Below are 21,951 nucleotides of genomic sequence, written 5' to 3' on the forward strand. Positions count from 1 at the left end.
GAAGACTTGTACAATCATATCTGATCTTCAGCATGGTAAAACTTCAGAAGAATACATATATTTTTATATTTTGTGTTTTCTACAAGAACCTCCTCACCATGAGTTTAACACATCGTCGTAATAACTAACAGATAATACCGACTTCGTAAGTGATCTACAAACCCCCTGACACTCCATTGAAGATGGAAGTGCAATACCAACCGACTTAGCGTAAGATTATCGCTAGTCTAACATTACCTCATAGGGCGCCTTATCATACAAGGCACAAGCCCTAATATTGGTGGCCAGCGTACCAGAAGAACTCTACAACGTCCTACGAAGAAAAACCAGAATAATAAATCATGTATCATAAGAAGTCAACGACGACGGAAGCAGCAGATTCTTCAAGCAACCTAGTATCATCGTTAGTGAGCGACTTCAGAAAACAATAAGAACTCCTCAACGACGACGAAAGCAGCAGATTCTTCAAGCAACTTAGTATCCTCGTTTAGTGAATAACTTCAAGAAACAAAACCGACGTGTCTTTTTCCTACGGCAAACGCAAGCTTCGTCTCTCATTAGAATCATTCAAGAAAACATCGTTAGTGAGCGTTTCCGGCACTTCAAGAAACAAACCGAACGCGTCTGCAGATCGGATCTTTCAAGGGCTCGAATCATCGAAACAACGCGCACGGGGGAAACTGAAGCCAAACCAGGTCATCCGCTAAATAGAGGAAGGAGGACCAAGGCCGTGTGTCGTTATCGGAACACCGTGACTTACCCACAAAAGCAAGCTAAGTACAATTTTTTATTCATTTGGAGTAACTTTGAGTGTTTCCTTTGCAGGTCGAATTTCGTTATTCCTGTGGCTGAAGTTACGAGACATTCTTGATCTTACTTTTTTACAGAAATTATCTACATCATTGAGATTTCGCTACTGCGAGTTTTTTATCTTTGAGTGTCTGTTTCCAGAAGTTCTACTGAAATATCATAATCATATACTATGTTAATTTTTATCATTTTGGGTGATTATTAATCCTTACGTAACAAATCATATTAAACAGTGAATATGCGTTTACGCAGTGGACGTCTGTATTTATACAGATGCATGGATATGGGTCGTTAAGCACCGTAGTGATTAGAAAACACACAAAAAAACAAGTGGAACACCCGTACAAATCTATATAAAATTAGAGGTAACACTATTTCGGGTCATGACAATAAATGCTCCTTTGCAAAGTCCCGATCGCAGTTTTAGCCTTGAGGTTTTTTGAGTTATATTATATCGAACCTCAATGACTCAACTTAACTTTAAAATATGGCTGGATTGCAAGGAATAACATGTCTGCAAAAAACTTTCATCAGGCTAAATGCGCTGACCAGGGATCCCTCACTATTTCAAATTTTAGCAAAGAATGAAGTACAAACAGTTAATATTGTATGCAGTAGTGATAACTTGTCTTATTAGTAATCGCTCAGTTCCTAATAGTTCGTCATTCATTGCTTTATTCATAACCAGCAACATAATGCTAAAAACACACAATACGTTGCCGATGGTAATAAAGAGAAGGATCCTAATTATTACAAAAAGAAATAGAAAACAGTAGCCCGTTCAGAATCAAACAAGCAAACTCGGTGACTGTGTCACCTAGTCAAGCGGTCAAGGTCAGTCAAAAACTGCCGAAGTTTTCAAAGCATAGCAAATTCCATACAATAAGCGACTCTAGCAGAGTGGGGAAAAGCGATGTTGGTTCATACATACGATATCTTTTTGAATTAAAAAGGTTTTTTCCTATGAAACACACGACCGTATAAAGTAATCAGAGCAGGTTTCGTTTTTTTTTTAATACGTAAGTTATTATAAGTAGTGGTGGATAAAGCCCGACTGTACGCGCCGTAAAAATTAGAATATCTTGTTTATTCTTTAGTACACGTAATATCCTGTATTTACGGACTCCGTCCGCGTTGTTCGAACTTCCCTAATGAGAAGTCCGGATAAGCGAGCGTTTCAGATACCTCTATAGTTATAAAAAACATTGATCTGTATAGTGTAAATTGTAAGATTCATCTAGGGGTATACAAAATATTAACTTACATCCTGCAAAATAAGGCGTGTTTATCAAAGGGAAATCCTATAAACCTTCAAACATATTAAAATCCGTTTGAACAAAAATGAGACAGTTAATCAAATATAACTTATATAAAGGAACTATACATTTGTCTCATAAATCGTAACATTGTTCAAATGACCCACAGAATTTTCCCACAACCGCAATCGCACTTTGCACGCAAATCTCGAGAAGCATGCACCCTCGAATGTCTTAGTGCGTGTAAAAAGACTTTGCTGGGAAATGAAATTTTAATCCTTCCCGACACTCTGAAATATAACGATTTCCGCGAACAAAGCCTAGACACGGTTTGACTCGCTGCAAACAAGTTAATATAGTAATCCACAAAAACCTATACATATAAATATCGCATTTCTTTTATTGTTGCTAATTTTTAATCCCGCCCAACCAGTCGTGATGAATCTCTCTGATAATCTATCTAAATAATATCAGTAAAGTCATTCAAGCAGAGGTGATTCAGCAGAAATTTTTTTTATCTTTTACCTGAATACCAGGAAGTTTCTCACTAGCGAGTGATCTCTGGGAAAAAACAGATGTAATTTAACACAAAATACAGTCTAAGGACAAACATAAAGCTATATACGTACCTTCGTATAGACTCTCAATGAAATTTCAAAATAGAGATAAATGACGACGTTGAAAAATGTTAGTAATAGGAGTCATTAGGAAATCAAATAGCCCATATAATTTTTTCCCCTCAAACGTCATGCCATAAAAAGATCGGACTTGGCGTATCTGCGTAGATTTCTGTCGCTTAAAACAAGGAAACGACTCCCGATAGTTTCCAGTGCGATGTACCGACGACATCTTATCTCTGTTAGGTTAGAATAAATTTTTTTTTTCACCAACTTGGACTTACTTAAAGGCTTTTACCAGATACCATTACCTAAGTGATTGTAACCTCATACACAGTTCAGCACACTCAGGGGACATTATCAATTTTTACGTATGCCTCCGGCTTACGTTGCGCCCCAAAATTACAATAATTAGTGTTTGGAGACTTTTAGGGGATACCCTACATGCCTATATGGATGATCTTGTAATCTTTTCTAATACCTTAGAAGTACATTCACATAAACTAGAGCTAGTGCTACAGAGACAAAGAACAAATAATCTCAGAGTAAAATATCTAAATGTGAGTTTTTAAAAACCGAACATGTTTATCTAGGTTTTATGTGTCTGGTCAAGGTCTTGAAGTAGTCCATGGTAAGGTGTCGGCTATTCATAACTTTCCGGTACTATTAACGTAAAAGGGGGATACAGCACTTTTGCGCTGTAGTGGGTATTACAATCGTATGTAAATATGTAACTCTTCAATCATGACAGCTCCTTTAACAGATCTTACGAAGAAGAGCGTAGATTGATTATGGTCTAAAAGCATCAACAGGCGTTCGATATCTTAAAAGCGGAATAATGCAGCTTACCTAACTTAAAAATCCCAGATTTAAATAAGGAATTTTTTTTTTTTTTTTTTGTTTTTTTTTTTTTTTTTTTATTGCAACAGACGCCTCAGACCAAGGGGTAAGAGGGATACTATACTTCAGCAATATGATAAACAGTTTCTTTCCTATAGCTTTTTATTCACGTAAACTAAAGCCCTCTGAAAGTAAATATGCAGTAATAGGCAAGGAAGGGCTAGGTATCTTTAACTAACTAGTACATTTTAAGTTCATAATCTATGGCTATCCTGATAAAGTCCTTACTGAACATGAGTCCTTTACCGAGTTTTTCAAAGGCTTTAATCACAGTCCAAAAGGAACTCGGTGGACAAATGATCATTCAGGTCTTTGGAGCCAAGATATAAGATATCTACCTGGGAAAGCAATTATCATAGCTGACGCATTATCCCGCAATCCCGCACCATACTGCATAGAACCATTAATTGGACTAAAAGATATAGAAACATCCGTGCCTATTGTTAAAAACCGTATCTAAACAAGAAAATTCCTTAACCCAAGAGATCGCGAGCATTGAATATCTGGGTTGGAGCGCAGAACTGTTACAAACTGAACAAAGCAAGAGTCAACAGACATATCCCAAAACCAATTAAAAACACTTCGAACGGAAACAGAGTCAGCAACAATAAACACCAAACAATAAACACTTCGAAACGGAAACAGGGTCAGCGGCTAAGCAAAACAATAAACCCTTCGAGCAGAAACCCTAAAAGCAAAAGTATATTTAAAGTATGTATCAGAATAATGTAATCAAAAGTAATATTATAGTAGGTCCGTGACGAGGAAAAACCCGAAGAACACAGCAGATGACTAACGACCAGGTAGTAGTAATAATCTCTTCATACCAATCGTCATAAACGGTTGCATTCCGTCATCCAGGTTTCCCTACTATGTCACAGAAAGCCAAATCACTGTTTTACTGGCCTACAATGCTTACAGATATAAAAAGCACATAACTAATTGTAACACATGTCATGAAAACAAGGGACACACTAAGACACCTGTCAGTTAAGGGCCTATCCTGTGCCAAATCAATCCTTGAAAGAATATACGTAGAATTATTAACAGAATTACGAGTCTGACAGAGGGAATAAACACTTCTTAGTGTTAATAGTCCTTGACACGTTATATAGAATAGCCGCACTAAAAACAAACACCGCAATTGAGTGCGTTACGAATATTTATGAGTGCTAAATCAGTAAATATGGAATTCAACACATAATAATCTGTGACTCGGGTGGTGTAAATCAATAATAATCTCCTTAACACGTTGTGTGAATTCCTTTCCATTAAGAAAACCAATAATATATTTATCACCCAGAGTCAATCGGTTTGGTAGAATAACTGATAATTAAATAGGAAGTGTCAATGTCTTACGAGTTACAACTCGTGATGTTGGATCCGAACTGGATTATAGCGGTTCTCGCGGTTTTAAATACCTTTATCATTTATATCTTGTATTTATAGAATTGATGCGCAAGTAGCCTTATACGGTACGCGCTAGAACACTTTTCCACATATTCAAGCCAACCATTAATTTATCAAATATATATATAAAAAATATATAAATAAATAAATATAAAAAAATAAAATAAATATGGATACAAGTGGAGTCAATATAATACACTCCGTAAGAAGTCGGAAGGGTTACAAATTATTAATAAAAAAGGAATCACGATAAAATCAATAAGCAAAACATAACCATAGATAATTAAATATCCAAATATATATGCGTAAAGATTTGAACTCTAACTTAAGCTTTAGTAATGACAAATAAGCTAAAAGTTCAAAACACATATCAAAATCTACTGACATATTGTCTGTCCCGGTGATTTATATTCGTAGTCAATGAAAAAAAAAAAAAATAAAATAAATAAATAAATAATAAAAATAATGATAAATAAATAAATAAATAAATAAAAGAGATTTTAAAGTCAGGAAGTCTAGAAGTGAAAATGTTATCTATGAAATAATCCTATATGAATCTTATACAGGGCTAATATAATATATAGAATTTGTATGGAAACCTTTTTCATATAGTTTGAATAAGGAATATTTAATTTAACATAATTACAATTATGCAGATTTCCAACATGAAACTAATATATTGTTCAATTTTGGTACTGTTTTTTTTCAGACATTCTTTTCGTGTGGGGTCGAGTATTAAAAGATAATAAATTTATCCTAAAGTCGTATTTATTACAGCAAGTAACGTAACTCTTAGCTGGCTGAGAGCAATCTCCTGCCAAGTGACGACGTCATCATTGCCATATCAGCATTTGTTCCTTTTAACCTCAATAATCTGCTTCACAGGCTTCATCTGTGTGTCGTCTCTGCTTGCAAAAGCAGATTGACTGGAGAAAGGAATGCTTAGCCCGAACTTCTCATGGGCAAGGCAGACGTTAGTACAAGTGTCTATCGGTATGCGTCAATGCAACTTGCAATCATTTTAAAATTAATAAACAAAATAAGGCATAGAATTTCTATAACAACAAAATGGATTAATTTTTCTGAACCTCATAGCATTTAGAGTCACGATATAGATATGGATTATTTACTTGCAACATTAGCATATTGCAATTCGAGTAAAAATATTCATGGGAAAAATGTCACATTTTCTTGAAAAACCCAAAGTTTATTTAGAAATTAGTTACATAGTGGGTTTTTTTTCGTTGCATCTCCTACCTATTAATAATGTTTTTAAAATTAACCTCAGAGGATGCGACGGGAAACTTGAATATGAAACTTTGTTAGGGCACATAGGATCAGATTTTATCACAACTTAATTTCAGTTAGCATAGAGAAATACAGAATCATGATTAATCTCCTCTTTGACTCTTATGTTGCCTGGCAATCTTACAAATAGCTCCGTTTTCCACTTCTTTGTCTAGTAACTTACTACCAGTTAATATAGAATTTTCTTTGGAATCGTATTGATATCTGTTATTTTTTTAATTATGGATATTTTTACAGTCATCATAGACCTGGATAGGTTCACTCATTGTTAATGCATGGATAAAAAAGTTTGTACAGCGGACTCTTTGAATTCCAAAATATCAGCGAATTCATGCGGGTTTAAGTCTGGTCTAAATGGCTCTCTCCCCCTGTATTTGGATGTCGTCTGTATTTACTTTGCCTTGTGACAAGTATAATTTCACTTGCAGGCTGATTAATGGAACCTGGTTACAGTATCCTGCAGTACGAGAGTTTCACATCGCAACTTTCAAAAAATCGTTCGTCGCAGCGGACGACTACAGTCAAGTAACAACCGCCTACAATGTGAAAGGAATTTTCATGGACTTCTTCGACCGACACCGTATCTCGTCGTTAATCTCGGTTGTCATGCGGAACGCTCCAGCGGCTGTCGGAATTCGACTACAAAAGGGACATACTTCCGACAATTACGACCTGAAGGATATTCAACTCTACTTTGCTGGCGAAGGACTCGTGCTGGGGATGTTTTTTTTTATTCATCGCGAACGTAATCGTGTAGCTTAGGATGCAGAGAATAAGTATGAGCGCAAAAATAGAACGTTGGACCCGCCCCAGGCAAATTTTTCCCTTGTTTTAACCCTGTGAAAACGGCTGTTTCATTGGGTTATAGGTGGTTGTCTGGAACTGTGTAATGGACGAAAAGTGGTTCGAAAGCTAGTTAAATGTGAAGTAGTATAACCTCGGTCATGTATCCTATATATAATAAATGATTCATAAATAACAGAATCGAAATATATTTTTTGCGTGTACGCACTAGGAATATATATATAAATGATCTATAAACAAAAGAATCGAAATATATTTTTTGCGTGTACGCACTAGGAATCTATATAAATGATCATAAATAACAGAATCGAAATATATTTTTTGCGTGTACGCATAGGAATCTATATATAAATGATCATAAATAACAGAATCGAAATATATCTTTGCGTGTACGCAATAGGAATCTATTTAAAGTGCACATATATTAATCATAAGTTTATATGAATCCATATACATATGTAAACAAACTCAGGTAGCCTATAATCAATCTGTTACCTTTTATCTTACCAATATCTGCAGTTAGTATATGAATTAATGAATCAGATATATAACATTAAGCATGAAAATCAACGAATCAATCAGCATAAACATTAATAATTTTTATCAATTCATATATGAAATTTTTTTATCAGTTAAAATATGATTTTTATCATGTTAATCTTCATTCTATGCAATTGTCAGAGTACATTAGTATTTTCTGTAGCATATGTATCTTAATGAAATGAAGTGAAAAACTGTATCATTATATATCACGTGATCACTATTATTACCAATGTCATTGTTTTATATTTTATTACTTGAATCAATTCATGTACACCATGAATTTTTATTTACTTATCTATATATATTCCCATAGTTGTTCTGTATCACACTCCTATAAGTCAAGTGCAAGTCAAGTTTGAGTAATATTCAGTAGTTGGTTTTGGTAGCTGGACTGAGCTGATGTAAGTGATTACATAATAATAATATGGAATGTTAGTCCATATATATAAAAGATTGCTTGCAGGAATGTGATCAGACTAGAGACGCTAAAGATGACGTATACAATAAGTATGTAGGCTAAGTTGACATGCGGTCACCTTTAGTCATTCAATTGTATTTACAAACTTAGTCCAAGCTCCCTGCTTGAGACAACTACCCCGACCTATAATTCAAACGGCCTACGTGATCTGTAGCGTGTCTCATTTGATTGTGTGTTCGTATGAAACTATGTCATTTGTATGTATGTTCATATGTTCGAACTACTGTCTGTTCCTTCATAACTTGTAACAGAGATGGTAGACAGTAGAACAGAGTTAGCTATCGTCATTAGAAGACCTGTACCTCTTTACCTAAGCTTTATCATGTAGAGGAATAGGATTAGCCATCATCATTGGCAGAAGCGATCAAGCTATCGTTATTAGAGACTTGTACAATCATATCTGATCTTCAGCATGTAAAACTTCAGAAGAATACATTTGTTTTTATATTTCCTGTTTTCTACAAGAACCTCCTCACCATGAGTTAACACATCGGCGTAATAACTAACAAGATAATACCGACTTCGTAAGTGATCTACAAACCCCCAGACACTCCATTGAAGATGGAAGTGCAATACCAACCGACTTAGCGTAAGATTATCGCTAGTCTAAACATTACCTCATAGGGCGCCTTATCATACAAGGCACAAAGCCCCTAATATATATAGATATATATATAATAATATTAATATATCTATATATATATATATATATATATATATATATATATATATATATATATATATATATAAAAATAAAATATATTATAATGTATATATATATAGATAATATATATATATATAATATATATATATATATAATGTATATACAGATGTACCTCGAGATACGAAATTAATCCGTTCCGAGGCGGCCTTCGTATAATATGAGTTTTTCGTATCTTGAAACACATTTACATGTAAAATGGCTAATCCGTTCCAAGCCTTCCAAAAACACCCCATTAAATTTCATAATAAAGCTAAATTGACTATAAAACAATGAAATACTACAACAATTTGGACCATTCAATACCTAAATTAAGAATAAAAATCCCAAACCTGTAAATAAAGTAATTATTTAGTGTACAAGAAATATTATTACTGTAACGTAAAATGTGGAAGCTTACTTTTCGAGTGAGGCTATCTCCGATAGTGGCGGCAGAGGAGGAGGAGGACAAACGGCAGATAACGTATTTTTTTTTTTTTAAAATTTTTTTTTTTTTTTATTTTTAACTTTTTTTTTTTTTACTTTTACGTAGGCTTTTTTTTTTTTTTTTACAGAATTTCAACTTCATCACCGCTTTCAACGTTCTGTTTTTCATCACTTGGTTCTTCCTTTTTGCTTTCAACTTTCGGTTTTTTATCACTTGGTTCTTCCTTTTTGCTTACTCCTGCTAATGCTGAAGGCCTCTTTAAAAAATAACGATCCAAGGAAGATTGCTTCTGCCTACTTTTCACAATGTTCCTGAAACAACTCAAGCAAACGTCATCGGAACTGGCCGGCAAGCTTACGACCTGTGTGAGCCTTTTCGGGGTGTCTTTTTCGATAACAATTGCACTTTATGAAAAGCGCCTAGAATATATCCTTAATTTCTGCCGTTGTCATAGGCTCCTCCTCCTCTTCCTCACCGCTGCTAGAGAACTCCTCTTGAATGACGTTAAGTTGCATGGCCTCCAACTCCTTCAGGTCATCCGTCGTAAGCTCCTCGTTGGTGCCGCCTCCCGAGAAGGTCGTTGATGTCGTCCTCGTCGACGACCAGCCCCATGGACTTGCCGAGTGCAACGATCTCGTCAAGATCTGGTTCCAAAACAGTTTCGGGATCATCAACTGTTTCTGACTCTGCAGCACCAGCTTCACCCACGTCGAATCCCTCGAAAGTCTCTGGCGGATACGGCATCAGGCCAGAGTTTCCTCCACGAGGAATTCAAGGTTCGCCTCGAAACCACCTGCCAAGCTAGGTCAATGAGTCGGATGCAAATGACGATGTCGAAATGCTCCTTCCAAAATTGACGCAAGGTGAGGTTTGTGGTACGGTGATATCGAAACATCTCTTGAAAAGATGTTTCGTGTACAGCTTCTTAAAGTTCGCTATCACTTGCTGGTCCATGGGCTGGAGGAGAGGGGTGGGTTGGGCGGAAGAAAAAGAATCTTAACGAAGGAATACTCCGCTAGGATATCTTCCTCGAGGCCAGGAGGGTGGGGAGGGGCATTGTCCAACACCAGCAGACATTTCAGGGGGAGGCACTTCTCTTGCAAAAACCTCTTCACAGTCGGGCCGAAACACAGATTTACCCACTCGGTGAACAAAAGCCTTGTTACCCAGGCTTTTGCATTAGCCCTCCACATCACTGGAAGCTTCTCCTTCAACACTTTGTGGGCCTTGAAGGCTTGAGGAGTCTCTGAGTGATACACCAGTAGGGGCTTCACCTTGCAATCCCCACTGGCGTTCGAACAAAGTGCGAGCGTAAGCCTGTCTTTATAGGCATTATGCCCGGGTAGCTTCTTCTCTTCCTCATGATGTATGTCCGAGGCATTTTTTTTCCAAAAAAAGGCCAGTCTCATCACAGTTGAAGACTTGCTGAGAACTGTAGCCTTCCTTGGTCATCATCTCGTCGAACGTCTTTTTAAAGGCTTCGGCCGCTTTCATGTCCGAGCTGGCAGCCTCCCCATGACGCACCACCGAATGGATGCCAGTCCGTTTACGAAATTTCTCGAACCAGCCATGCGAAGCCTTGAACTCTGGGGTTGGCGTTGAAGTCCCTTCCCCTCCGTCGTCTTCCGCCTGCGCAATCAAATCGTCGAAAATAGCACTGGCCTTGTGAGCGATTGCTGTCTCCGTTACTGTATCGCCAATGATTTCTTTGTCTTTTATCCAGATGAGGAGCAGCCGTTCCATCTCGTCGTGCACATGGCTCCTCTTGGTGGACAAAATAGTGATGCCCTTCGACGGTGTAGTTGCTTTGATGGCATCCTTCTGTTTAAGGATGGTGCCTATTGTCGACGGATTACGGCCGTATTCCTTTGCGATCACACTCAATCGCATACCAGCTTCGTACTTCTTTATGATCTCCATCTTTGTCTCCAAAGAGAGCATGCGCTTCTTTCCGTGAATTTCAACTTTCTTGGGACCCATGACTACGTTAATTTACGTAAAGTTACACAATATACAGTCTTCGCACAACACGATAATATGTACTGCAACAAAATCACTAACGAATTTACGTTACTAAACAAAATCGTTGGAGCGAACGAATGCCGATTGCGTACGGTAAAGTTTCGGGTGCGGAGTGGCCGAGCTAAGGGACGCCAACACGTACATATAGAAGATGCATGATGGGAGGGATGCTGTCCAATCAGAGAGAAGGATCTCATGGCTTGGCTAGCATCAGGAACCAATGGGAGAGCAGGAGGATGGTGGCGAGTCTACTATAACTAAGATGGCGGCGTGCGGCGCGAGTTTCAAAATTGTTATCGGGCGAATCTCGGACTTACAGAAACCTTTCGTATCTTGAAAACTTTTCGTATGTAGAGCAGTAAAATTTTTCGCACCGGCTTTCGTAACTTGGATTTTTCGTAAGTTGAGAGCCTTTCGTATCTCGAGGTACTACTGTATATTATATATATATATATATATATATATATATATATATATATATATATATATATATAGTATATATATATATATATATATATATATATATATATATATATATACACATATACACATACACATACATACACACACACACACACACACACACATATATATATATATATATATAATATATATATATATATATATATATATATATATATAGATATATATATATTATATACATATGCATATATACACATACACACAATGTATGTATATCCACTGCAGCACAAAGGAACACATGCTTGAGAATACTACAAAATCCATGTAAGATCATAAGTAGGAGCTCTAGTAGTGAGGTAATGGTTTGTATTCTGTCAAGAGAGGTTAAAAATCAATTTCTGTTTGGCTGTGCATTTTGTAAAATAATTTTTATATTTTTATAATTTTAAACCATTAAATTTCACCATTGTAAACATATCATAATGAAATGTTTGGTTTATTTTTAATGTATTAATGGAACAATCTCTTTCAGGTTGGCATTAAATTCCACACTCGCCCTACATGCCTGCCATTCTCATATAATTTACCGTATCATGAACGTCCACATGGTTTGTTAGATATATTACACTGAGGTTTATATTATTATAAGACTATTTTTTTTTATTTTAGGCAATGAAGACTACCTTTTCCATTATTTAGGGATACAAAAGAAAAGGTTTAGTTTTGGGGCCTTTTTTTGACAGCAGCGGTGCTGCTTGAAGGAATTTTTTATTTTTTTTTTTATTTTCATTAACTTGTATGCATTAAATGCAGCAAAGGACAGCACTTCAACTAAGCATTAAGGTAATTGTTTTGGTGCCATTTTCATCATGAAGCATTTGTGTAAAAAACAGATGTCATAGCCTTTGGTAAACATACTTGAATTTCTTTGAGACATTAGCCATTTGTTTTATTTTTATGGTCAAGTTGTACCTTGTTTGTCAGTAGCAGTCTTACAACATTAAATTTGAAAGTTTATCAGTATAAATCAGTACAGCTGTTAAGTATTTAACTTTCTGAGATAGTATTATTGTGACTTGTATAAAAATATTTGATCCACTGCATTATGTAATTGGTAAATTATTGGGGTGCTTCATATTTTTGAATACCTGTACAAATGTCCATATTAGTTTGGTGTTGTAGAGCTCGCCCTACATGATGGTTGTAGACAATGCCTTATTTTGTCATGTGTAACTTTACTATTTTATGTAAACCTGCACATGCTTTCATTTTGTCTGCTAGTAGGTGCACTTTCATAGATTAATTTGAAAGTGCAAGAGCTCGCTCTCTCTTGCATCATATCAGAAAAGTTAGACTAAAACATATCATGATCCATAGTTTGAGGGGAATTGTTGCTCTCATCTTGCTCAGAACTCTTGGTTCGTATTGACTTATGAACACTGAAGTATTACTACTCTTGAATATGATTTGTATATTTTTATATATCCTCTGATTCAAACTAAAACTAGAGAGTACCACAGAAATTTTGTGTGTGCTAATTACAGGTTCTTAGCAATATTATGACATTTTCATATATGCATTCAGGAATTTTACCACTGTACATGTGTTGTTGGTATGTAGGTACGTACTAGTTTCTTTGTTTGCTTATTTCTCTCTTTTCATCTCAAATTACTGGTGAGACTTACCAAGTATTATGTATCATTTTACTGCCTTTGGAACTCTTTTGTTTAAATATATAGTATTTGGATGTGTGCAGAGTGGACAAGATCAGGCGCATTCAGTTGGCATGGAATTCAGAAGCACAACACTTTCGTGTGTAAAGTTTTGTATTTTTGCTATTTCATGCCATTTTTAATTGTTCTTACAGCCTTGTTTAGCTTATATTTACAAGTAAAATAAGTTATTCAGTGCGAAGCTGTTGGTGTGTATTTGGAGGTATACTTCACATGTTATGTTACACAAGGACTGTAAAAAAATATCTATATTATTCCTTTAATGTTATTACCAGGGAGAAAGTTGGAAAGTAATGGATAAATTGGTATCATGTTTTGTCATAGAGAAATTATTTCAACATTTTGATAAAGAAATATAACGAAAACCAAATGGTTTTGTAAATGCAAATTTTGTTCATTTGTTATTAATTTTCTTCTCAGCATTTGAACTACTACATTTAATTTCACATCTTTAAAAGAATTATGCCCATTTTTTGGTATGGTGAAGATTTGTTGCAGCTATAGGCAGATTGAAGAGAGGTTTTATTTAGGCAATGTTAAACAGTATTAAGAAATCAGATACAGAATTAATACTAATGCTTTTTTAAGAAAAAAGATATGGTCTCTTATATTTGTTACAGATTCAGATGTGTTTTCTGTCACATTAAGCAGTTTACAGTGACAGTAATCAAACTTGCACTAGTAAATGAAATCATCATAGAATATATTCCATATATTGTTTAATCAAATGTTATTCAGCCAAACAAGAAGCTTTAATTTAAGTAAGTAGAAGTTGATTTTTCTTAAATACTTGGGTATTACGACTTTGAAATCAGTATCAGTACTAATATATTTCAGTTTGCTGTATGATTTCATTAGTACAATTTTTCTTGATGAATCATTAGTAAAGGTGTGAGTACTTAGTATCAAGGTGGTTTCAAACATAAGTCCAAGAATGAAGTGCTAATAGAGATGTTTTCTCCAAATATGGTGTCTTATTTTGGTAATGACAACTTCTTACAGTCCACAACTTTACGTCCTTTTATACATTGAAAAGGCCACTTCTTACAGTTCACAATTTTGTCCTTTTGTACATTGAAAAGACCTCTTTTAATTTTGTCATTCACTTGTACTACTTGTAATAATTCCTAGACATTTAGACATTTCACAGTATCATGAAATTTATGGCAAACTCAGTATCTAATTACTTTTAAATTTTAAGTATTGCAGATTTTGATACCTTTTGATTTCAATTTACATTCCTTTTAATAATGTAGAGATCAAATAAAATATATTCTGTGGTAAGTTACGCACTATTTTTTAACATTTAGGAAAGTGAAAATTTCAAAGTTTGCTACTTGAAAACCTTACATAGAATAGGGGTTTAGGTTATGATAAGGCTCCCAGAATGAATTATATATGGAAAATTTGGGATTTCAGAGCCAAGTAAATGTACTTGTGGCATGATATTGTATTTTTAAAATTTTAATTGTTATGCACTGGAAAGCCAGTTATTGCTTGGCCACCAGAATTTGAAGTCATGAATGCAGCTGTGTTCAAAATTAGTACCCTGTCATATATTCTAGTATCAACTTGAAAGTAATAAGAAGTGCAACTCAAGCAGTGGGTAGTGTTAGGGGACTTGTGATTTTATTTCTTGAAGCTGAAATATACAGGTACTGTATAGGGATTTCTCATGATTAACAAATGTTTTCGTTTTATAGCAAGAAAATAATACAGTGAAGGCACTGCATTAATGTACTTCAATAGAAAATGTTAGTATACTAGTGCTAAATGGTTTTGCTGCTGTGTTGTTACCAATACACTCGCAAAACCATTTAGCGCTGCAGTGTGACATTTTGCATTTTCTCTTGGTGTTTGAACTTTATATTTTAATAATAGACACATGTACCCCAGATTCAGGAAAATTTTGTTTCTCAAAAGTAAATTTCCAGTCAAGGTTGAAAGATATCTGAATTTTTAAATGAAGTTTGCTTAAAGAAATGTTCATGAAAAGATCTGGTTTAGGGACCCAGTGTCCTTGATCTGCTAATAATCATACTTGGAGATCAACTTAAATTTTAATAATAAATTAATTTCATAATTTTTGTTGCATTCATATTTTCTTTGGTAATTTTATATTTTTTCAACTCTTTTAACAATGCAATTTTTCTTACTATTTCAATTCTAAATTCAGCTACTTTAAAAGTGCTCTTTCTAACCACACCTGCATTTTTAATAGTAAGATATACTTGTTCACAGTTTTTTCTGCTATTATCCTTCTTTCCAGAAATGCTTAAAATTTTTTCTCATGCTTTCCAATTATTTCATCCTTAGCCTCTCTTCCCTTTCCTTGTACTTGACATTTTTTTTCCATTTCTAAGTAGTACCTTAAAATATTCCAGTGTTTTCTACCATTTGAGGCATTCAGCATTATAAGGCTCACCACCAAAATATATTTTGAGTTATGAGCCATCAAAGTTTTGGAACTTCAACCTGCTCTAATTTCTTTATTTTTCACGATACAAAGTTGAAATTTATGAGAGGAAGTATTTGCGATCAGACATATAATAGTATGTATAAAAAAATTAGAGTTCAACCCCACAGCTATTACCTACAGAATCACTAGCATGTCCTGGCATAATGAATGCACAAAAATATGGAAGCTGCAAATTTACAAAATAATAAGTAAAAATAGCAGCTGCAATCACATGATTTGTTTATAATCCTTGCGGAAGGCTGAAACTTTGGGCGTTCGGTACCAGGCTGGCATTCCCAGGAGCTGAGTGGTGAAAGGCCATTCTGTTTTACAAACCTCCACTCGATTGCATCTCCTGGCCAGACAGCTGAAAATCATACTCATTATAGAGAATTATTTACCCTAGGTTTTTATATGGAAATGGCCTCTTGCACCTTTCCATATGAGAAAAATAGATATGTTGGGAAGCTGTTCAGGCGAAAAAAGCCATTTTCAAGTCGTGGCGAGAGGCCCTTCTAATGCTGAAAGTCTCATTTTTACAAATACCCTTTCTGCTTTGGTAATCTCACATCCTTCCTGTAAGAACTGTGTTACTGATATTCATGCAATTTTATTCATTCTTCCTCTTCAGTTAAATAAAACTGTTATTATTGAAGTTATTTTGTAATTTTTATCTTTATAATTTTTGTACTTATGTTACACAGATTATTCAATATTACTATTTATGATTTGTTTGTTGTGAAAGCTGTTTTTTCATCACACTTTTTCTGGTGCTGCATTATCGTTAACTGTATTCTCATTATTCACAACTTATAAAACTCTTACTGCCTTGATAATTACTGTTTCACAATTTTTCTCAATTCTTTACCATCATTCTTCTTGATCACCTGCCATATGGTTAGCAGGTGCTAATTGTAAGTAACTATGTGGAACTCTTTTTTTTCTAAATAACACTGTAGCAGCTGTTGGTAATAGTTCAGTGTGTTTTTCCAGTGAGTAGGCTTGGTGCATACTGATAATTAGGTAGTGAATAACTAGTTGGTGCTTTAGTTATACTATGAATGAAGAGTAAGTTTGGCTGTCCTTACATCTTACTGCAGTTTTGGTTCTTAAGTATTTTGAATTAGTATTATTTAGGACTTAAGCTCTTTAGCATTAATAAGTGGTAATATTTTCACAGTATAGACTTCTTTCATTGGTTTTGTCTCATGCCTTCACTTGTATATCTCGGTTGCAATGTTGTCCTTTCTGTAATTGTTCGTTGGCTTGGCAATGCTCTGCAGATTTTACAGATAATGGCTTGTAATGACTGTCAGATTGGCTTTCTGATATTTATACTACCATTCATGCATATTTTGCATTCGAATGGCTCTTCTATGTACGTATGTGCAATTTTAATGTACCTGTACCTCATTGAAAGTGTAGCAAAGTAAACCCTGTCATATATTCATGTCATCTCTATAAAGGGACCAATGTCTGTTCTCTTGACAGCTGCCAAGGGCAGGTGTACTCTCCCCCACCACTCGTGTGTGATGTGCTACTACTGTAGCACTTCTTCAAGAGGAGTGTGCAAAAAAGATGGTGCAGTGAAAGGGGTGTGATCAACTTATGATCTGTATAAATGGAGCTAAAACAACACTGGAGTAGGAGCTTCTGTAGTCGCTTTCCCTCACAGCTGCCAACACCAATTGCGGGGTCTCCATCTTGAACTTCGTCTTCCTGATGAAATTATTCAAGGTGAATAAGTCGATCACAGGTCTCCAACCCCCTGACGCCTTGGGCACCAAGATGTGATTGAAAAAACCCCGGGGACGGACGCACCACTTCCTCTATTGCATCCTTGTCCAGCATCTTCTGCACTTCCTCCTGGAGAGCCAAGAACTTCAGAGAATCTGGGGGATACACCCACCTGAGCAGAGGTTTGTCCGAGAGTGGGTGAGAGAAGTTGAATGGCAGTAGATACCCAACCCGGAGGTCATGCCCCATAACTGTCACTTGGCCCACTGGCCTGCCAGGCAACCCCCCCTACCCATGGCAAAGGAGGGGGAGAGGTGCCTAACCTATCAACGACCCCCGTATTTCTGCCCCTGGAGCCCCTTCTTGACCTAAAAGAGCGGGAGCAAACGGGACATTGTTCCTCTGACCTAGACTGGGACGAACGGGAAGGCCCTGCCGAAACCAAGCCGAAACCAAACTTCTACACAGCCTACCAGGCGATGATCTCCATGACTATTGCTGGGCAGGGGGAGGAGGAGGGGCCGGACGTCTCCGAGAATGAAACTGTAACTTTAACACAGCCTGGTGCACTAACCTGTCCTTCGTGTCAGCCTGGCGAGGGAACAGAAACTGAGATTATAAAAGGTCTCCATTCCTCAACACCAACAAAGACCCAGGGTCAACCGATCTTGCTATCCTGAACAAAGCCACATCTCTTCTGATCAGGAGAAGATTAGCCCACAAACTGAAGCTCAGGTGTGCGAGATACGAGAACGCCTTGCCCCCAGACTGCAACAAACTTGCAAGAGAAGAAGCACTCACCAACCCCTTTTGGGGACCTGTCATGGAGGCTGCCATAGACTCCAAAGCTAAGGCAACCTGTGGAGTCAAGGACTGTGCCACCAACCTCACCTGCTCCAAAGTCAACCCTGGCTTCAGACAAAGGACGTCCGAATTAAGATGACAAGCCATTAAGTAGGCAAATTTTGTAGCATAATACTTCCTATGCCTCGTGAGTGGAGGGGGAAGCAACTTGGAAGAACCCCTTGAGTGAAGAGACCTGTCCTGATCTGACACAGAGGCGTTCACCTTATGCAAGACCGACTGGACATGCCCCGATAAGGAAAGTTGAAACGATGACTTGGGATCTTGCGTAGCCCCAGCAAGACTTCCAAGCAGGGACTATTAATAAAAATATGTTGGATTCCAGCACATGTTGGAATTGAAGGAAACAGAAAAGCAGATACAGCTGCCAAATTAGCTTGCACTATTCCATCAACAATGACACATGCCCCAGTATCAGTCTGGATAACCTCAATTAAGCCTTTAATATATCAAGACTGGCAAACAGATTGGACATCAGTGCCAACTACAAACAAACTGAGAAATATAAAAAGTGAAGTTCATTCATGGATGTCATCATCTCAAAAAAGAAAGAGCCAAAGAAGTTGTATTAACAAGACTACGTATAGGCCATACTAGATTTTCACAAGAGTGGTAGTGTTCCAGAGTCTCTCAACTGGGATTTTTTCCTGATCTTGAAGAGTGTTGTTGTAGGATTCCCGAGACACTCTACTAGGATTATTGCCTGGTCTTGAAGAGTGATTCTGTAGGGTTCCTGAGTCTCTCAACTGAGATCATTCCTTGGTCATGAAGAGTGGCTTTGTAAGGTTCCTGAGTCTATCAAGAGGGATCATTTCCCGGTTATGAAGTGTGGTTTTGTAGGGTTCTGAGTCTGTCAAGTGGGAATCATAGCCTGGTCTTTAAGAGTATTTTTGTAAGGTTCCCGAGTCTTTTAACTGGGATCTTTCCCTGGACTTGAAGACTGGTTTTTTAGGGTTCCTGAGTCTCAACTGGGATCATTCCCTGGTTATGAAGATTGGTTTTGTAGCAATCTTGAACCTCTTAACTGGGGTTTTTTTATTGGTCTTAGAGTCTTATCATGCATTCTTAAGAAGTCTTAATGCTGTTACTTCCACCTTAGATGGTTTTTCATAGCATTTCCATTGCCAAGACAGGTCAGGGGATTCATTCTCGTTCTTTCATTTTCAGCTCCAGGGTGCCAGGACCATCCTGCAGAACCCTTTAGTAGCATCCCTTCCCTTGTCTGGCATCCATTGCTAGTAATTTAGAAGACCATCATATGTTTGTCATATTGTTACTCCTTACATCTCATATTGTTACTACTTACATCATTTGTATGTACTCTATTAACATCCTACAGCATGTTATCTCTTTCATGAATGAGTTACAGTCCTTATGGTATTACAAAACAGTTTCCTTACTGTACACTATACTTAATGTTCTAGAACACCTTAATCTGCACTCTTCTATAGAAGTATCAGTTATGAGGTCAATTAACCCTTAATGGACGGATAAATATATTGATATGTTGCTCCTCAGGCCGGGTAAACTTTGAGGTCGGACAATTTACAAAACAAAGAACACATCAATGAAAAGATGAAGATATGCAAATGTACATGGTGAAAAAAATTTTTTTCCCTACCTTCCACGAGGAGTTGAAAAGGACTACGTATTTACAAACCCTTGTTGGGCCAATTTTACAAGACAGTTCTAAATTTGACCAACTGATATAGGTTTTTTCAAATAAATAAATTATTTTATTTTGTAAAATTATAATTACTACTGCTCACATCAAAACAAATAACAAATAAAAGCAGTAACACATTCTTAGCATATGTGTTTAAAAATATTTATGTAAGTTTACCGAGAACAAAGATTCAGTAACTTTTTTATTTTATGTTTTTTCTAATATTTCTTTGCAATTTTCTTTGTAAAATTACATTTACAACTGACGTACTATCGTAAAAAGACAAGAACAAAAAACAGCAGCAACACCTTGGTATATTTATGAGCAAATTTACAAAGACGTCATGTGAGAGACGCAGAACATTCCCCTCTTCAAGTCACAAGCACTACTGAAGTCCTGAGATGCCCACACTTGTGATCTTAGTCAGTAAAATAGTTTCCATAAGTGAATTTATGGGCTATAAAAGTATTGGCGCCTCTTTCCCACCAGATTCTTTCCAAATTGATGGTGCGTAATATTGTTTATCTACAGGATCAATCCAGCCACCACCCCAAACCTGTTATTACTACTCCCAAGGTTCAATCCGTCCATAAGGGTTAATGGGAGGAATAATCAAGGTATTCATAGGTATAAATAACATGTGCTACAAAGACACTACAAGGAGCATCCTTACAAAAAAAGTTAGCTTCATTATGGAACAGATCACCAGCTGGGACCTCCAGTAGAATCAATCCTAGCCAGTTCAAGAATATATTAGACAAGTGACTGCCACATTGTTGTGAATGAACTATGAAATCTCTGAGGCACCTCAATCCATGTAATTCCTTTCTTATGGCAACCCCTTAACTCCTTGGTTCCTCACCTCTCCTGTCTCCATGAGTGCTGTTGTAGATCCTTCAGTCATCACTTTGGGGCATTCAGGGACTGTTCTCCCATATGAATTGCATTCCAGGCATAAATGAATGCTGTAATGGGTTTATTGTGAAACAAACTAAATTATTTATAAAACAAAATTAGCAGTTTGTGTGTACACTAATTTTTCAGTGATTGAATAGTTAAATAAACCTCGATGTCTCATAAAGTGCCTGTAGAGGATTGTAGTACAGTATTTAATTATTCGGTGGGTCATTCATTCACTTTATGATCTTTATAGACATTTTCATTCTAACCATAGTATGTAATCTTGTACAGATAGTCTTCCATTCCCATTTTTTGTGTACTTGTATCACATATTTCAGCATCTTTTTCATTGAACTGATTGGAGACATTGTAAGTTGATTGGAAATATTTTGTTTAAATTGAACAACTTTTAGAATGTGCTCTTTTGTTGCAATATGAGATGGTGAAATATTTGATCTTACCCAGTGATAAAATTTGAAAGATAGATATGTCCTACAAGGGAAGAGTTTAGGTTTACATTTACTTAATTGACTTTACAGCAATCTTTTTGGTCTGAAGTGAAATACTTAGACTTTTTAAGTTATAGTGACTTAAAATCTAAAATGTACTTATTTCTTGGCCCTATAGACATTTTTTTTAAGATACGGAGGAAAACACAAACATGTTGCTAAAATGGAGGAAAACACAAACATGTTGCTATGGTGACAGATTCATGTTCAGCTTTCTAAAGAATATTGCAAAACATGTTTTTATATATGTTATAATTTCCATCAATAGATGGACCTCCAAGGCACATTCCTTTTAAGAATTATGACAACATTTTCCATATCTCTTTGCAAATTTTAATAGGTATGATCTATACATTTTTCTCCCT

At 36.1% G+C, this 21,951-nt stretch overlaps 1 protein-coding gene across 1 annotated transcript in view; it reads left to right on the top strand.

The window, feature by feature from the left end:
- LOC135218240 (unconventional myosin-XIX-like) overlaps positions 1–20,736 on the top strand; it is a 143,833-nt gene extending 123,097 nt beyond the window's left edge. The window contains exon 16 of the mRNA XM_064254400.1: positions 12,252–20,736. Within this exon, the coding sequence (XP_064110470.1) occupies positions 12,252–12,350 (99 nt within the window). The 3' untranslated portion in view covers positions 12,351–20,736. The remainder of the gene's footprint in view (positions 1–12,251) is intronic.
- Positions 20,737–21,951: the final 1,215 nt, after the last annotated feature.

Source organism: Macrobrachium nipponense, chromosome 9 (assembly GCF_015104395.2).
Source record: "Macrobrachium nipponense isolate FS-2020 chromosome 9, ASM1510439v2, whole genome shotgun sequence".
Lineage (NCBI taxonomy): Eukaryota > Metazoa > Arthropoda > Malacostraca > Decapoda > Palaemonidae > Macrobrachium > Macrobrachium nipponense.